The sequence below is a fragment of the Bos mutus genome, chromosome 1, assembly GCF_027580195.1.
Source record: "Bos mutus isolate GX-2022 chromosome 1, NWIPB_WYAK_1.1, whole genome shotgun sequence".
Lineage (NCBI taxonomy): Eukaryota > Metazoa > Chordata > Mammalia > Artiodactyla > Bovidae > Bos > Bos mutus.
The window spans coordinates 148854944-148871346 of NC_091617.1; the positions used below are offsets into that span (position 1 = coordinate 148854944).

Below are 16403 nucleotides of genomic sequence, written 5' to 3' on the forward strand. Positions count from 1 at the left end.
TATTGGGAGGGAGCCCATAAACCAGAAGTTGTTAGGCCCCACAGAAGGCCTAAAGCAGTTCTGCAACCATGCTGGTGTGTTTGCATATTGTCTGCAGCTGATTTTGCAAGTGCAGAATTGAGTAGTTATATTGTATACAAATTCCAGGAAAAATTTCCTGATCCTTGGCTGAGTGTATTAGTACTCATGCTGTACTCAAAAAGCCTCTTGATGACAGTGAAAGTGGAGAGTGAAAAAGTTGGCTTAAAGCTCAACATTCAGAAAACTAAGATCATGGCATCTGGTCCCATCACATCATGGGAAATAGATGGGGAAACAGTGGAAACAGTGTCAGACTTTATTTTTTGGGGCTCCAAAATCACTGCAGATGGTGACTGCAGCCATGAAATTAAAATATGCTTACTCCGTGGAAGAAAAGTTATGACCAACCTAGATAGCATATTGAAAAGCAGAGACATTCCTTTGCCAACAAAGGTCTGTCTAGTCAAGGCTATGGTTTTTCCTGTGGTCATGTATGGATGTGAGAGTTGGACTGTAAAGAAAGCTGAGTGCCGAAGAATTGATGCTTTTGAACTGTGGTGTTGGAGAAGACTCTTGGGTCCCTTGGACTGCAAGGAGATCCAACCAGTCCATTCTGAAGGAGATCAGCCCTGGGATTTCTTTGGAAGGAATGATGCTAAAGCTGAAATTCCAGTACTTTGGCCACCTCATGTGAAGAGTTGACTCATTGGAAAAGACTCTGATGCTGGGAGGAATTGGGGGCAGGAGGAGAAGGGGACGACAGAGGATGAGATGGCTGGATGGCATCACCGACTCGATGGACGTGAGTTTGAGTGAACTCTGGGAGATGGTGATGGACAGGGAGGCCTGGCATGCTGCGATTCATGGGGTTGCAAAGAGTCAGACACGACTGAGCAACTGAACTGAACTGAACTGATGCCTAAAAGTGGGAATGTAGGTTCATATGGTAGCTCTACTTCTAGTTTTTTAAGGAGCCTCCACACTGTTCTCCATAGTGGCTCTACCAATTTACATTCCCACCAACAACTTCAGGAAGGTTCCCTTCTCTCCACACCATCTCTAGAATTTGCTGTCTGTGGATTTTTTTGATGATAACCATTCTGACCAGTATGAGGTGAAATCTCATTGTAGTTTTGATTTGCATTTCTCAAACGACTGGTAATTTTGAACATCTTTTCATATGCCTATTGGCGATCTGTATGCCCTTTATAGAGAAATGTCTCTTCAGGTCTTCTGCCCATTTTTTGAGTGGCTTGTTTGTTTTAATGCTATTAAGTGTCATAAGCTGTTTGTAAACTTTGGAGACTAATCACTTACAGTCACATCATTTGCAAATATTTTCTCCCAATCTGTGAGTTGTCTTTTCATTTTGTTTATTGTTTCCTTTGATGTGCAAAAGCTTTTGAGTTTCAGTGGGTTCCTTTTGTTTATTTTTGCTTTTATTTCCATTATTCTGGGAGATAGATTTAAAAAGATGATGCTGTGATTTATGTCAGAGAGTGGTCTGCCTATATTTTCCTCTAAGAGTTTGTTATTTGTGGACTTTTTGATGATGGCCATTCTGACAGGTGTGAAGTGATATCCCACTGTGGTTTTGATCTATATTTCTCTGATGATTAGCAATGTTTAGCATCTTTCCAGTGCCCATTGGCCATCTGTATGTCATCTTTGTACAAAGTTCTCCTTGTCTTCTGCTTATTTTTTCACTGAGTTGTTTTTTAATATTGAGTTGTATGAGCTGTTTATATGTTGTGAATATTAACCCTTTATCATTCATATCATTTGTAAATACTTTCCCCTATTCAGTAGGTTGTCCTTTTGCTTTGTCAGTGGTTCCCTTTGCTGTACAAAAGCTTTTAATTTTAATTATGTCCCATTTCTTTATTTTTGCTTTCTTCTTTCTTTGCCTTAGGAGGCAGATCCAAAAATTACTTCTACAACTTATGTCAAAGAGTATTTAGCCTATGTTCTCTTACAGGAGCTTTGTGGTTTCTGGCCTTACAGTTGAGTCTTTAACCGATTTTGACTTTGTTTTTGTATATCGTGTGAGAACAATGAAATGTTCTAATTTCATTGTTTTTGTATGTAGCTGTCCAGTTTTCCCAGCACCACTCATTGAAGAGATTATCTTTTCTCTATTGTGCATTCTTGCCTCTTTTGTCATAGATAGGTTAACTCATCACAAGTGTGTGGGCTTATTTCTGGGTTCTCTATTCTGCTTCATTGATCTATATGACTGTCTTTGTGCCAGTACCTTGCTGTTTTGATTACTGTAACTTTGTAGTATAGTCTGAAGTCTGTGAGCATGGTATCTCCAGCTTTGTTCTTTTTCTAGCTTGCTTTGGCAATTCAAGGTCTTTTGTGGTTTCATATGAATTTTAGGATTATTCAGATTCTGTGAAAAATGATTTTTATACATAGGTAGCTAGAGATTCATTAAACATAAATAGAGATAGAGAGTCATTAAATCCATAGATTGCTTTGGATAGTATGGACATTTTAACAATATTAATTCTTCTAATCCATGAACATGAGATTTCCATTTATTTATTTATTTGTATATTTATTTGTATCATCTATAATTTCCTTCATTTATCAATATTTTATAGTTTTCAGGATATAGATCTTTAACTTCCTTGGTTAAGTTTATTTCTAGGTATTTTATTCTTTTTGATGTTATTTTAAACAGATTGTTTTCATATTTTCTCTTTTTGATAGTTCATTATTAGTGCATAGAAAAACAACAGATTTCTGTATATTAGTCTTGCATCATACAATTTTTACTGAATTCATTTATCCTAATAGTTTTGGTAGAGAGTTTTCTATATATAGTATCATGTCATCTGCAAATTGTGACAGTTCTACTTCTTCCCTTCCGATTTGGATTCCTTTTATTTCTTATTGTTAGTCTTGAGATTTCTGTCACTGGGGCTTTCAGTACTACGTTAAATAGAAGTGTCAAGAGTGGGCATCATTGTCTTGTTCCTGGGGATTTAAAATAAAATCTTTCAGCTTTTCAACCTTCCATATAATGTTAGCTGTGGGTTTGTCACAAAAGAGACAAACTTATGAAAAACATATCTTTTATTATGTTGAGATATGTTTCCTCCATATCCACATTTTTGTTTTGTTTTTAATTTATTGTTGCCAGTTGACGTCTAGAGAGATTTACAGCATTGTATTAGTTTCAGGTGTTCATCAAACTCATTCAGTTATATGTGTGTGTGTGTTCTTTTTAGGATTGTTTTCCCATATAGGTTATTACAAAATATTGAGATAGTAACCTGTGCTGTGAAGTTTTTATCATGGGTATATGTTGAATTTTGTCAAATGCTTTTTCTGCCTGCATCTGCTGAGGTGATCATGTGGTTTTTATCATTCCTTTTGTTAATGTGGTGTATCATACTGATTGATTTGTGGATATTGAGCCCTTCTTGCATCCCTAGAATAAATCCCACTTGGTCATAGTGTATGATCCTTTTTGTGTATTATTAAATTAGGTTGGCTAATATTTTATTTAGGGTTTTGCATCTATATTCATCAGGGATATTGGCCTGTAAGTTTCTTTTTTGTTGTATCTTTGTCTGGTTTTGGTGTGAGGGTAATGGTGGTCTTGTGGAATGAGCGTACCCTTCTCTTCAATTTTTTGGAATAGTTTGAGAAGGATGGGTATTAGTACTTCTTTGTATGTTTGATAGTATTCCCCCATGAGGCTGATCAGTCCTGGGCTTTTGTTTGCTGGGAGTTTTTTTTTTTATTACTAATTCAGTTTTACTGCTAGTGACCACTCCATTCAGACTGTGTATTTCTTCCTGATTCAGTATTGAAAAATTGCATGGTTCTAGAAACTTAGCCATTTTTTCTAGGTTGTCTATTTTGTGGACATGTAACTGATTTTTTTTTTTTTAAATCATTGGAGTATAATTAATTTTCAATGTGTGTTACCTTCTGCTGTACAGCAAAGTGAATTTGTTATACATACACATATATCTGGCTTCCCACATGGTGCTAGTGGTAAAGAACAGGAGACATAAGAGACATGGTCTTGATTCCTGAGTCAGGAATATCCCCTGGAGAAGGAAATGGCAACCCACTCCAGTATTCTTGCTGTGAGAATCCCATGGACAGAGGATCCTGGCCAGCTACAGTCTAGGGGGTCCAAAGAGTCAGACACAACTGAAGCAACGCAGCATGCACACATCATGCACACACATATATCCGCTCTTTTCAGATACTTTTCCCATATCGGTCATTATAGAGTGTTGAGTAGAGTTCCTCGTGCTGTACAGTAGATCCTTATTAGTTACCTGTTTAATAAATAGTAGTGTGCATAACTCTAGTACTTTGGCCACCGCATGTGAAGAGTTGACTCATTGGAAAAGACTCTGATGCTGGGAGGGATTGGGGGCAGGAGGAGAAGGGGACGACAGAGGATGAGATGGCTGGATGGCATCACTGACTCGATGGACGTGAGTCTCAGTGAACTCCAGGAGTTGGTGATGGACAGGGAGGCCTGGTGTGCTGCGATTTATGGGGTCGCACAGAGTCGGACACGACTGAGCGACTGATCTGATCTGATCTGATGACATGGAACTGCTGATTGTAGTATCTCATGATGTTTTGTATCTCTGTGATGTCAGTTGTAGTTTCTTATTTTTCATTTCTACCTCTTCCTCTTCTACCAGAACATTCATGAAATATTTGTTCTTATGTTTTAACTAAGTATGTCAGTTGGCCCTTTTTTTAAGTCAAAGCAGAGATTCTGGTGATAGAGCAGGTAATGATTAGCCAACTCCAGGGTTGTAAACTCAAAAGGAAAGAAATGTCCATTTAACTAATATTCACAGATCCTGATACACTATTGCCAAGAGCTCTAGAAGAGGTTTTGTTGGTATTTTAGGGTTAAAGTATATTACATAGTATCTATTGCATAGACAAATATAATATCTATGCTTTGGTCTGCACTTCCAATTTTATATTTAGTAATTTGATCAAGAATTTGATATTGATAAAAAATTCTAAGAAGAATTTGTAGCTAAGTTCCTGGTGGAGGATTGGAGATCCATACATATCAAACACACTCCTAATATGTAAAATCCCGATTTATGACTATGAATGTATTGATAAAAGTCTGGCACATCAATACTTGGGGAGTTCGTCTTTCAGTGTCATAATTTTTGCATTTTCATACTGTTCATGGGGTTCTCAAGGCAAGAATACTGAAGTGGTTTGCCATTTGCCTTCTCCAGTGGACCACGTTTTGTCAGAACTCTCCACCATGACCCATCCATCTTGGGTGGCCCTACATGGCATGGTTCATAATTTCATTGGGTTAGACAAGGCTGTGGTCCATGTGATCAGTTTGATTAGTTTCCTGTGATTGTGGTTTTCATTCTGTCTGCTCTCTGAGGGATAAGGATAAGAGGCTTATGGAAACTTTCTGATGGGAGAGACTGACTGTGGGGGAAAGTGGGTCTTGTTCTGATGGGCAGGCCATGCTTAGTAAATCTTTAATCCAATTTTCTGTTGATGGGCAGGGCTGTGTTCCCTCCCTGTTGTCTGACCTGAGACCAAACTATGAATAACTTCAGATATGCAGATGAAACTACCCTTATAGTAGAAAGCAAAGAGGAACTGAGGAGCCTCTTGATGAAAGTGAAAGATGAGAGTGAAAAAGTTGGCCTAAAATTCAACATTCAAAAAACTAAGATTGTGGCATCTAGTCCCATCACTTCATGACAAATAGATGGGGAAACAATGGAAACAGTGAGAAACTTTATTTTTGGGGGTTCCAAACTCAGTGCAGATGATGACTGCAGCCATGAAATGAAAAGACACTTGCTCTTTGGAAGAAAAGCTATGGCCAACCTAGACAGCATGTTAAAAACCAGAGATATTACTTTGCCAACAAAGGTCCATCTAGTCAAAGCTATGGTTTTTCTAGTAGTCATGTATGGATATGAGAGTTGGACTATAAAGAAAACTGAGCACCAAAGAACTGATGCTTTTGAACTGCGGTGTTGGGGAAGACTCTTGAGAGTCCCTTGGACTGCAAGGAGATCCAACCAGTCCATCCTAAAGGAAATCAATCCTGAATATTCATTGGAAGGACTGATGCTGAAGCTGAAACTCCAACACTTGGCCACCTGAAGTGAAGAACTGACTCATTTGAAAAGACCCTGATGCTGGGAAAGATTGAAGGCGGGAGGAGAAGGGACAACAGAGGATGAGATGGTTGGATGGCATCACCGACTCAATGGACATGTATTTGAGCAAGTTCTGGGAGTTGGTGATGAACGGGGGAGCCATGTGCTGCAGTCCATGGGGTCACAAAGAGTCAGACACGACTGAGCAACTACTGAACTGACATCAATAATAGTTTTCATAGGAACATCTCAAACAAGATGATCAGTTCTCATCTGTTAGAATGCCCAAGGTGAAGTAACAGGAACTGGATTTACCTACCAATTGAAATAACCAAAAGAAATATATATGTTTATTAGTTCATTTCATGTACATATATATGAAATGAAACAACAATTGTCAGGACACTGGACATCAGGAATAAGACAGGGATCCCTGCAAGATGAGAAGCAAATGAGATGGTCCCTACAATTGCTCCAGTTTACTGCCAAGGGTTTCCAGGCCATGGTGCAGGAAAGGGAGTTCAGGTAGAGCCCAGTGCACTCCCTGAGATGAACAGACAAAGCTGAGAGTCTGGGGAGACCAAGGGATGAGAGTTCAAAGGACAGAATACCAGAGAGGCATGAGCTGTGCAGAGAAACACAGAGCTCTGCAGAGGATGCCTCTTTGTTTTTCATCAGAGTGCTGATAGAAATGTGAGGAAATGACCCAACTGGGGAACATCCATCTAGAAAGGATTAGAGGATAATTTTCCATTGCTCACAGGGTCAAGGATAGTGCCTTTTACCATTAGAGAGATGGGAAAACTCGTAATTTATAAAGCACTAGGGAGAAACTTCAGAAAGGTCTTATTTCAGTAGTAGGAAATAATTAGCCTTAAATTAAGTACCACTCTGGACATACTTAACAAATCATAATACCAATGCCCAAAAGGATCAAACTGTTTCCAAGTAGCTTAACTGCTTCCCCAAACAAAGTATATGAACATTTATAGGAATGTAAAAGTATCCCATATCCAAAAAAGCAAATTTCATAATGTCTGGCAGAAAAAAACATACAATCAAAAGCACAATCACTCAAAACCAAATCAGAACTAACAAAGATGTTAAAAATTAGCAAATATGTTAAAAGTTATTATAACTAAATTATATATGTTAAAAAGTTAAGTAGAAACATAGAAAAGGTAAAAAAATATTTAAATACATTTGTAGAGATGAAAGCAACAGTGTTTGGGATGAACAATACCCTGGATGGGATTAATAAGAAATTAGATTTGATAGAAGAGAAAACTAGTGACCGTGAATATGTAGCAATATAAATTATTCAAAATAAAACTCAAAGACAAAAATGATTAAAAAAAAATGAGAAGACCCTCAGTAGGTTTCAATACCCTCACTCAATAAGTGGCCAAAACATAGACAGAAAATCAGCAGGAAGAATATCATAGGCTTGAAGAACACTATCAGTTAATTTGACCTAATTTATATTAACAGAACACTGCACGCAATAATAGCAAATGCAAATCCTTTTCTTTTTTAAGGATAAAAATTTTCTGGAATTTTTTAAAAATTAATTTTTGTTGAAGTATAGTTGCTTTACTCACTGCTCTGTGGTGACCTAAATGGAAAGGAAATCCAAAAAAAGAGGAGATATATACGTATATATATAGCTGGTTCACTTTGCTGTGCAGCAGAAACTAACACAACATTATAAAGCAACTATATTCCAATAAAACTTAATTGTAAAAAATTCCAGAAATACACACTGTTTTCAAGTACATGTGACACATTTACCAAGATAGACCACATTGTGTATCATAAAAACATTCTCAAAACTTTAAAGGATTCAAGTCATTCCAAGTATAGTCTCTGACCAAAGCAGAATTAAATTGAAATCAGTAACAGGAAAATCTTTAAAAAATCCCAAAGTATTTGGAAACCAAGAAAGCCCTTCTAAATAACCCATGCTCAAAGAAGAAATCAAAGGTGAAATTAGCAAGTATTTTGAAAGTAATGAAAATAGAAATCACCATATACCAGAATTTGTGAGGTTCCACTAAAGCTGTACTTTGGAGATCTTGCATACCATTAAATGCCTATACTGGCAAAGAAGAAAGATTTGAAATCGAAGACCTCAGTTTTCATTTTGAGAAACCAGAAAAAGAGGAACAAGTTAAACCTAAGGTAAGGAGAAATAAGGAGTAATAAAATTCAAACAGAAGTCAATGAAATAGAAAGGAGAAAATAAATAAAATCAAAGTGTTTTTTTTTTTTTTCCTATAAGAGCAATTAAATGGGTAAACCTATAGGCAAACTCACTGGTGAAAATGAAAATACAAATGACCAACATCAGGAATGAGAGAAGAGACATATTCTACAGATATTAAAAGGATAGTCAGGGAACATTGTCAGCAGTTTGGTGCTACTGGTAAAGAACCTGCCAGCCAATGCAGATAGGAGACACAGCTTCCATCCCTGGGTCAAGAAGATCCCCTGGAGGAGGGCATGGCAGCCCACTCCAGTATTCTTGCCTGGTGAACCCCATGGATAGAGGAGCCTGAGGGGCTACAGTCCACAGGGTCACAAAGAGTTGAACACAACTGAAGTGACTTAGCATGCACTCTCCTGTATGTGCTCAGCCACTCAATCCTGCTCTTTTGTGACCCCATGGACTGTAGGTTTTGCTTATTAATTAGACATTTTGGTGAAATAGACAAATTACTTGCGGTACACGAATTACCGAAGCTCACTCAGGGAAAAATAACCTAAATATTTATTCCTAAACCTATTAATGAAAATTGAATTTGTAGTTCAAAACTTTCCATAAGGAAAACTCCAGGCCAAGACGACTTCACTGATGCATTCAACAAAACATTTAAGGAAGAAATAGTATCAATTCTACACAAACTTTTCCAGAATACTGAAGAGGAAGGAAAGCTTCTGAACTCATTCTTTGAAGCCAAAACCACACAAAGACATTACATGAAAAGGAAACTACAACATTCCTTGTAAACATGGATGCAAAAATTCGAAACAAAACTTTAGCAAATCAAATCCAACAATATTAGATCAATTGTGGCAATCATTATATGTGTATACTTATATCAAAACATTGTATACTTTATTGTTAATTTTTCCATTCAATTTTTAAAGTTTTTATTAAAATATAGTTGATTCACAATGTTGTGTTGGTTTCAGGTTTACAGCAAAGTGATTCAGTTATAATACATATATTCATGTGTGTGTATATATATATTCTTTTGAAAATTCTTTTCTAGATAGGTTATGACAAACTATTGAGGATAGTTCCATATGTTATACAATAGGCCCTTGTCGCTTAACTGTATTATACATAGTAGTATGTACATATGATGGAGAAGGCACTGGCATCCCACTCCAGTGCTCTTGCCTGGAAAATCCCATGGACAGAGGAGCCTGGTAGGCTGTAGTCCATGGGGTCGCTAAGAGTCGGACACGACTGAGCGACTTCACTTTGACTTTTCACTTTCATGCACTGGAGAAGGAAATGGAAACCCACTCCAGTGTTCTTGCCTGGAGAATCCCAGGGACGGGGGAGCCTGGTGGGCTGCCGTCTATGGGGTCGCACAGAGTCAGACATGACTGAAGCGACTTAGCAGCAGCAGCATGTATATATGAATCCCAAACTCTTAATTTATCCTCCCCACATTTTCTCTTTGGTAACCATGTTCCTTTTCTGTATCTGGGAGTCTATTTCTGTTTTGTAAGTAAATTCATATGTATCATATTTTGGATTCCACATATAAGCAGTATCATAGGATGTTTGTCTTTCTGTGTTCGGATTACTTCATTTTGTGTGATAATCTCTAAATGAAGTATCCATCCATGTTGCTCCAAAGGGCATTACTTCATTCTTTCTTATGGCTAAGTAATATTCTATTGTGTAAATATACCACATCTTCTTTATCCATTCATCTGTCAATGGACACTTAGGTTGCTTGCAAGTCTTGGCTATTGTAAATAGTCCTGCTATGAATATTAGGGTTCATGTATCCTTTCAAATTATAGTTTATTTCAGATATATGTTCCAGAGTAGGGTTACTGGATCAAATGGTAACTCTATTTTTAGGTTTTTAAGGAACTTCCATACTGTTCTGCATAATGGCTATACCAATTTATATACCAATTGTTCTCACCAACAATTAGGAGGGTTCCTTTTTCTTCACACCCTGTGCATCATTTATTATTTGTAGAGTTTTTGATGAACATTGTGCCCTTTAAACACATACAAATTTTATTTATCAGAAATAATCCTAAAATAGATAAAAAAGATAGTATGGAGTTGGCCCCAGGAATGCAGAAATCATTGCACATTTGAAAGTCATCGGATCATATTTGCCCTGTTAATAACATTACTCATGATATTGTTTTTCTGCATTCTATTTCAATATTAAACTTCTGTGGCATTCATAAAGGTTAATCAATTAATTTGTGAGGTTGTCGTGAGGATCAAGTTAAGTAATAGATGCAAAGCCTTAATAATGGGCCAAGCACAATTGGACAGTAATACATTTTTGCCAGTTAGGAATCTACTTCTTGCTTGATTGGGTTCACAAACACATCTATTTCATAGAAAAAAAAAAAAAGAGAACATTGATCATATCCTTCTTATATTTATTTCTGAGCTGGCATTTCCTGTTGTGGCCTCACCAACCAGCCATTGTCCCCATGATTTTGGACTTGATTTCATGACCCTTTAGAACTACTTGAAGTGTTGGCCTCCAACAAGATAAAAATGATAAATAGTTAAAAAAAAAAAAAGTGTAAATTGAGGCACTATTTCCTTCATTGAGAAAGTCTTACTACAATAATAATAAAATCAGTGAAATATCTGTGTGTTTAGTGATGTAGTTGACTTACTTACGTCATGGTGCAAGCTTCTTATCTTGTCACGGGCCAGTGAACTGTTTGTGGATTGGCACTTTGACTACCAAGGTCTTAGAGTATGTCGTGTCTTACACAGAATTTGGATTCTGAAGTCAGCATTTATACTTGCTCTCATTGAGTCATACTACGGCACATATTCTAAACGTGTATATAAGGATGTCATCAGTAAATGTGACTTTGACATATTTGACTTCCCTGGTGGGTCAGATGGTTAAACGTCTGTCTACAATGTGGGAGACCTGGGTTCGATCCCTGGGTCGGGACGATCCCCTGGAGAAGGAAATGGCAATCCACTCCAATACTATTGCCTGGAGAATCCCATGGACAGAGGAGCCTGGTAGGCTACAGTCCATGGGGTCGCAAAGAGTTGGACACGACTGAGCGACTTTATTTTACTTTACTTTACTTTGACATATTTACTTTTCTCTTGGGGTCATTGTGTATAATGAATACAATATGTACTCCAAATTTTGCAACTAAAAAGTGGTTTTAGTTACAACTGAAGTAGTAAAAATAGCTGTATGTTTCTTACCTTGATCAATCAATCCTTTGACAAAGATCAGAGATGGGGTAAGTTGCTTCACATGTGACAGTATCTGTTGAATGATAATGGCTCTCCACACATTGTGTAGAGATGAACTTAGAGAATGTATCTGAGAACAAGTACTGATATTGACTAGTAACATCTACCATGGGTATGGGGATGATGTGTGATAATACCACATAGTAAGTATTGCCATCCTTGGCTAGCAATTCCAAGTTTATCCTCCTACTAAAAACAGTGACTTGGATTATTCTGTTGCAGGACATGAAAACCTTGGCAGAAAAGAAGAACCAGGTCTTACTTATGAAAGTAGAGATGCCTCTCTTCAAGAATATTACATGGATGTGACTTTTCTCATAGATGCTTCCAAAAGAATAGGAAGTGATGAGTTTAAGGAAGTGAAAGCTTTTGTAACCTCAGTGCTTGATTATTTTCATCTGGCCCCAGATCCACTGACCTCCACCTTAGGAGACAGAATAGCAGTCCTGACCTACTCTCCTCCAGGCTATATGCCCAACACAGAAAAATGCCCCGTCTACCTAGAATTTGATTTGGTCACTTATAACAATATACACCAAATGAAACATCATCTCCAAGACTCCCTTCAGCAGCTCAATGGAGATGTTTTTATAGGCCACGCCCTTCAGTGGACACTTGACAATGTCTTTGTAGGAACTCCCAACCTGAGGAGAAACAAAGTTATCTTTGTTATATCCGCTGGTGAAACCAACCCTTTAGACAGGGAAGTCTTAAGAAAGGTATCTCTGAGAGCCCAGTGTCAGGGCTACTCCATGTTTGTGTTTTCTTTTGGTCCTCTACACAATGACAAGGAATTAGAAGAATTAGCCAGCCACCCACTGGATCATCACTTAGTCCAGCTTGGCCGAACCCACAAGCCAGATTTGAACTATATCGTCAAATTTATCAAGCCATTTGTTCATTCAATCAGACGTAAGTCATTAAAGTTTTATTTTCTGTTGCTTTTGCAATAGATATCTCTGTGTACAATCCACCAGTAACATGATTCTCATTTTCGTCAAGAGTGGTGGCGTCTTAGGTGTGAGTAGGAGGCGATGAGAAAACCACAGGGGAAACCCCAGGTCCTAGTGACCTTGAGCTCTGCTGTCTCACTGTCAAGAAACTAATAAGTGTCTTTTAACTCTAACCTGTGAGGGCTCATTATGTGTCAAGTCTTTTAAAGGATTGGATCATTTAATCCTCAGGATGGCCCTCAAAGGAGAGTAGTAATATCCCCATTTTACAAGTGAGAAAACTGAGGTTCAGAGACATTAAATCAGTTGCTCAAACGCTCACAGTTAATAGCAAATTCTAGACTCAATCCTATGCATTCTGACCCCAAAGTTGTGCTCTTGTCCATTAAGCTATACTTTAATTACTAAAGCCTTAATGAAAGTATTACAGTGACATCACTTTAATAAGTAGTACTCCACTCCCACCACCCTCCACCTACTCCAAGGACTTCTGTTTTACCTTGTCACTGTAAGCCAACTTTGGTTCTGGCTTGAATTATTAAGAGCCAGGGGCATGAATCTCTTGTAGAGCCTCTGTCTCAGACAGCTGGCTCAGGCACAGCCAGGCAAGCGGTTTGCGGGTCTCTTTGCATAGTAGGCATTTGAGAGAGGTGTCCCAGTCTCTGTCCATGTGCCATAATTCCAGACATGGTTATAGGAGCAAACCTAAGAGCTGTAGCATCAAGCCAGTCCTGGCCAGTGCCATGAATTAGGAGTGCAGCAGAGCCACACTCGTAGCTGCTACAAGTTTAGTGGGAAATCACAGGGATACAGATTTTTCTGGTGTTCATAAAGCCCACAGCCCCAGAACCCTCAGAAATCTTGGCACTTAGGATTTATATTTAGTGGCAAGTTTGTCATTTGCAAAAAAAAAAAAAAAAAAAAAGCCTTCTTCCAACCTCAAGATAAATAAGGCAGATAATTTCAATAGTTAATGCTGTCTTCCAGAAAGTCCTCCTTTCAGAAGGAGAGAAACAAATGATAGAAGGGGTTAAGAGTTATCCTTGAATCATATCACAAGCCTGTAACACAGAGAGCATAATTTTTGACTGAATCACTGCTACATCTCGCTGACTTTGCCAATGAGGTATTGCAAAGTCAGAAGGTACATACTTTGCTGAGTCTCTTATAAAATGAATTTGCTCTTGGAAATACCCCCAACTCCAGGAAAAGATGAACTGACTTTGGGTGATAGAATATGGAAGGGTAAAATTTAGACTAACTGTCCACTCTCTCTCTAGGTGGCATCAACAAATACCCCCCTGCAGACATGAAACCCAAATGTGTTAACATCACCTCTCCCACTCCAGAGAATAATGGCATAGGAAACACTGTATTGTGAGTTGACAAATTCACAGTTTGGGTCATATTACCACTAGAAAAAGTTCTTAAGAAAATAATTTGAAATAAATGGCATTTTAGTTTTCAGGATGCAAGTTTGGTTGTGGGGTATGTGTGTGTGTGTGCATGTGTGTGTGTTTTAAATGTTCCTGATTTGTGACAACATCACAGATCTGGTGTTAATAGCACATAGAATATGATGCATATTAGAAAGAACCATATTTCTATTTCTGTAGTTTTTATGAAAGAAAGGGGCTATTAACACCTTATTAGTAACTATATAATATCATTCAAATACTGGGTACTATCAAAACAGAAAACTTACATATCAAAGGTTAGATGTAATAGTTTTAGAGAATAAGAAAAAAAGATGAAAAAGAAAAACTCATAAAGTGGCAACAAAAACATACCGTTTTGAAACAGTACCCATATGGAGCCTGGCGGAAAGAATTCTTTTAAGTTTGATTTTGCAAAGTCCAACCCTAAGTACTCAGTAAAAATTCAGTAGTGAAAATAATATGGTTTGGAGCCCTATTATTAAACATGGGCACAAATGTTTAATTTCCCTTTGGAATATGAAAGAGTTGGCCCTCCAGTCAGATATCTTACACAAACTACCTTTGGACTATTCCAATAACATGCATAAAATTGATTCCTGTTACCTTAGCTGCCTGTAACTACACTGAATCCTGAAAGGGACTTGGTTAACCTATGTTTCATCACTTTTCTCTGTTACCTTAGCCTTCTTCCTGAGGTATATGAAATTGAGATGGAGAACAGTGAGCTTTCGGGTGACCCCGATTCCCAGCAGCAGCATTTCTTTGAAATAGGGAACAGTCATAGTAACAGTTCTGGTATCAACACTAATTTGATTCAGAGGTTATACATGCTCCTTTCATCTGGGGAACTGATGATGCAAGACAAGAAAGAGGCACATTCAGAAGAAATTACATCTCCAGCAAATGACAGACAAGATGAAAAAGGTAACCTTGAGTGCCGAAGAGTTGACAAGCCTGAAATACCTTTGTCTGGATTTTCCTGGTAGAAGATGAGCAATTAGAACTCATCTGGATGAATAGATATGGCATAATAGAAGCATTTATCATCTAGACTATGTGGGGTCCCCAAAACAAGGGGACAAAGGAGATAAAACTCTAGAAGGGTGAAAAAAGGGGGCCACTGGTGTTGACAAAACCAGAACTAGATACAAATGCCTGGGGTGAGTCAAGGTATAAAGATATAAGAGGGGCAGGGGGGAGGACCACAGGTCCTGGGGGAGCAGGAGAAGCTCTGCATTCTTTGGGAGATGGGGGAGAGGAGAGGAAGTGGACGTCAGGCCTCCAGAATGTGAAGGCTGGGGGGTCTGCTTTATCCCTTGGTGACCAGCGCGTTCCTGGCTTGAAATGTAGGCTTCTGGCTGAGCCCCAGTGCAGCAGAGACCAGACAGGACACAGCTGCTATGGTTCTGAGATATCTTTGTGCTTCTTAGGGTGCATGGGGAAGTGGCTATGAATGCACAGCTAAAGAGAAAATAGAGACAGAGAAGAGGCAGCCATGACTGGTTTCAGAGCAACTGTTCACAATCTCTGCTGTGTACCAAAATCATGGGAGAAATTATTTTAAAATAAATATTCCTGAATATCTACTAAAGGTGAAAATATGCATATCCTATGACCCAACAATTTTACTGCAATGTCTATACCCAACAGAAAAATATATGTTTACTAAAGGCCAGGTATGAGAATGTTCAGAGCAGAATTATTTGTAACGGCCTCAAAGTGGTGACAGAGATGCCCAACAGTGGTATGATATACATTTGTACAGTTATATAATAAAGCACTATATATGTGTACATTATGTACATAATATACTCTATGTGCTGTGCTGTGCTGTGCTTAGTCACGCAGTTGTGTCCAAATTGTTGTGACCCTATGGACTGAAGCCTGCTAGGCTCCTCTGTCCATGGGGATTCTCCAGGCAAGAATACTGGAGTGGGTTTCCATGCCTTTCTCCAAAGGATCTTCCCAACCCAGGGATCAAACCTAGGTCTCCCACATTACAGGCAGATTCTTTACCATCTGAGCCACCAGAAAGTCCCAAATACTATATACATAAGTATCAGTTCAGTCAGTTCAGTCACTCAGTCGTGTCCGACTCTTTGTGACCCCATGAACTGCAGCATGCCAGGCCTCCCTGTCCATCAGCAACTCCCAGAGTTCATTCAAACTCATGTCCATTGAGTTGGTGATGCCATCCAACCATCTCATCCTCTGTTGCCCCCTTATCCTCCTGCTTGGAGTACTTCCCAACATCAGGGTCTTTTCCAATGAGTCAGTTCTTCGCATCAGGTGGCCAAAGTATTGGAGTTTCAGCTTCAGCATCAATCCTTCCAATGAA

General features: G+C 38.4%; 1 protein-coding gene across 1 annotated transcript in view; it reads left to right on the top strand.

The window, feature by feature from the left end:
• The window catches only part of COL6A5 (collagen type VI alpha 5 chain), a 116406-nt gene that overhangs the window by 88445 nt on the left and 11558 nt on the right, over positions 1-16403 (top strand). The window contains 3 exon segments of the mRNA XM_005898394.3: positions 11896-12585; positions 13907-14003; positions 14748-14989. Coding sequence (XP_005898456.3) covers positions 11896-12585; positions 13907-14003; positions 14748-14989 — 1029 coding nt within the window.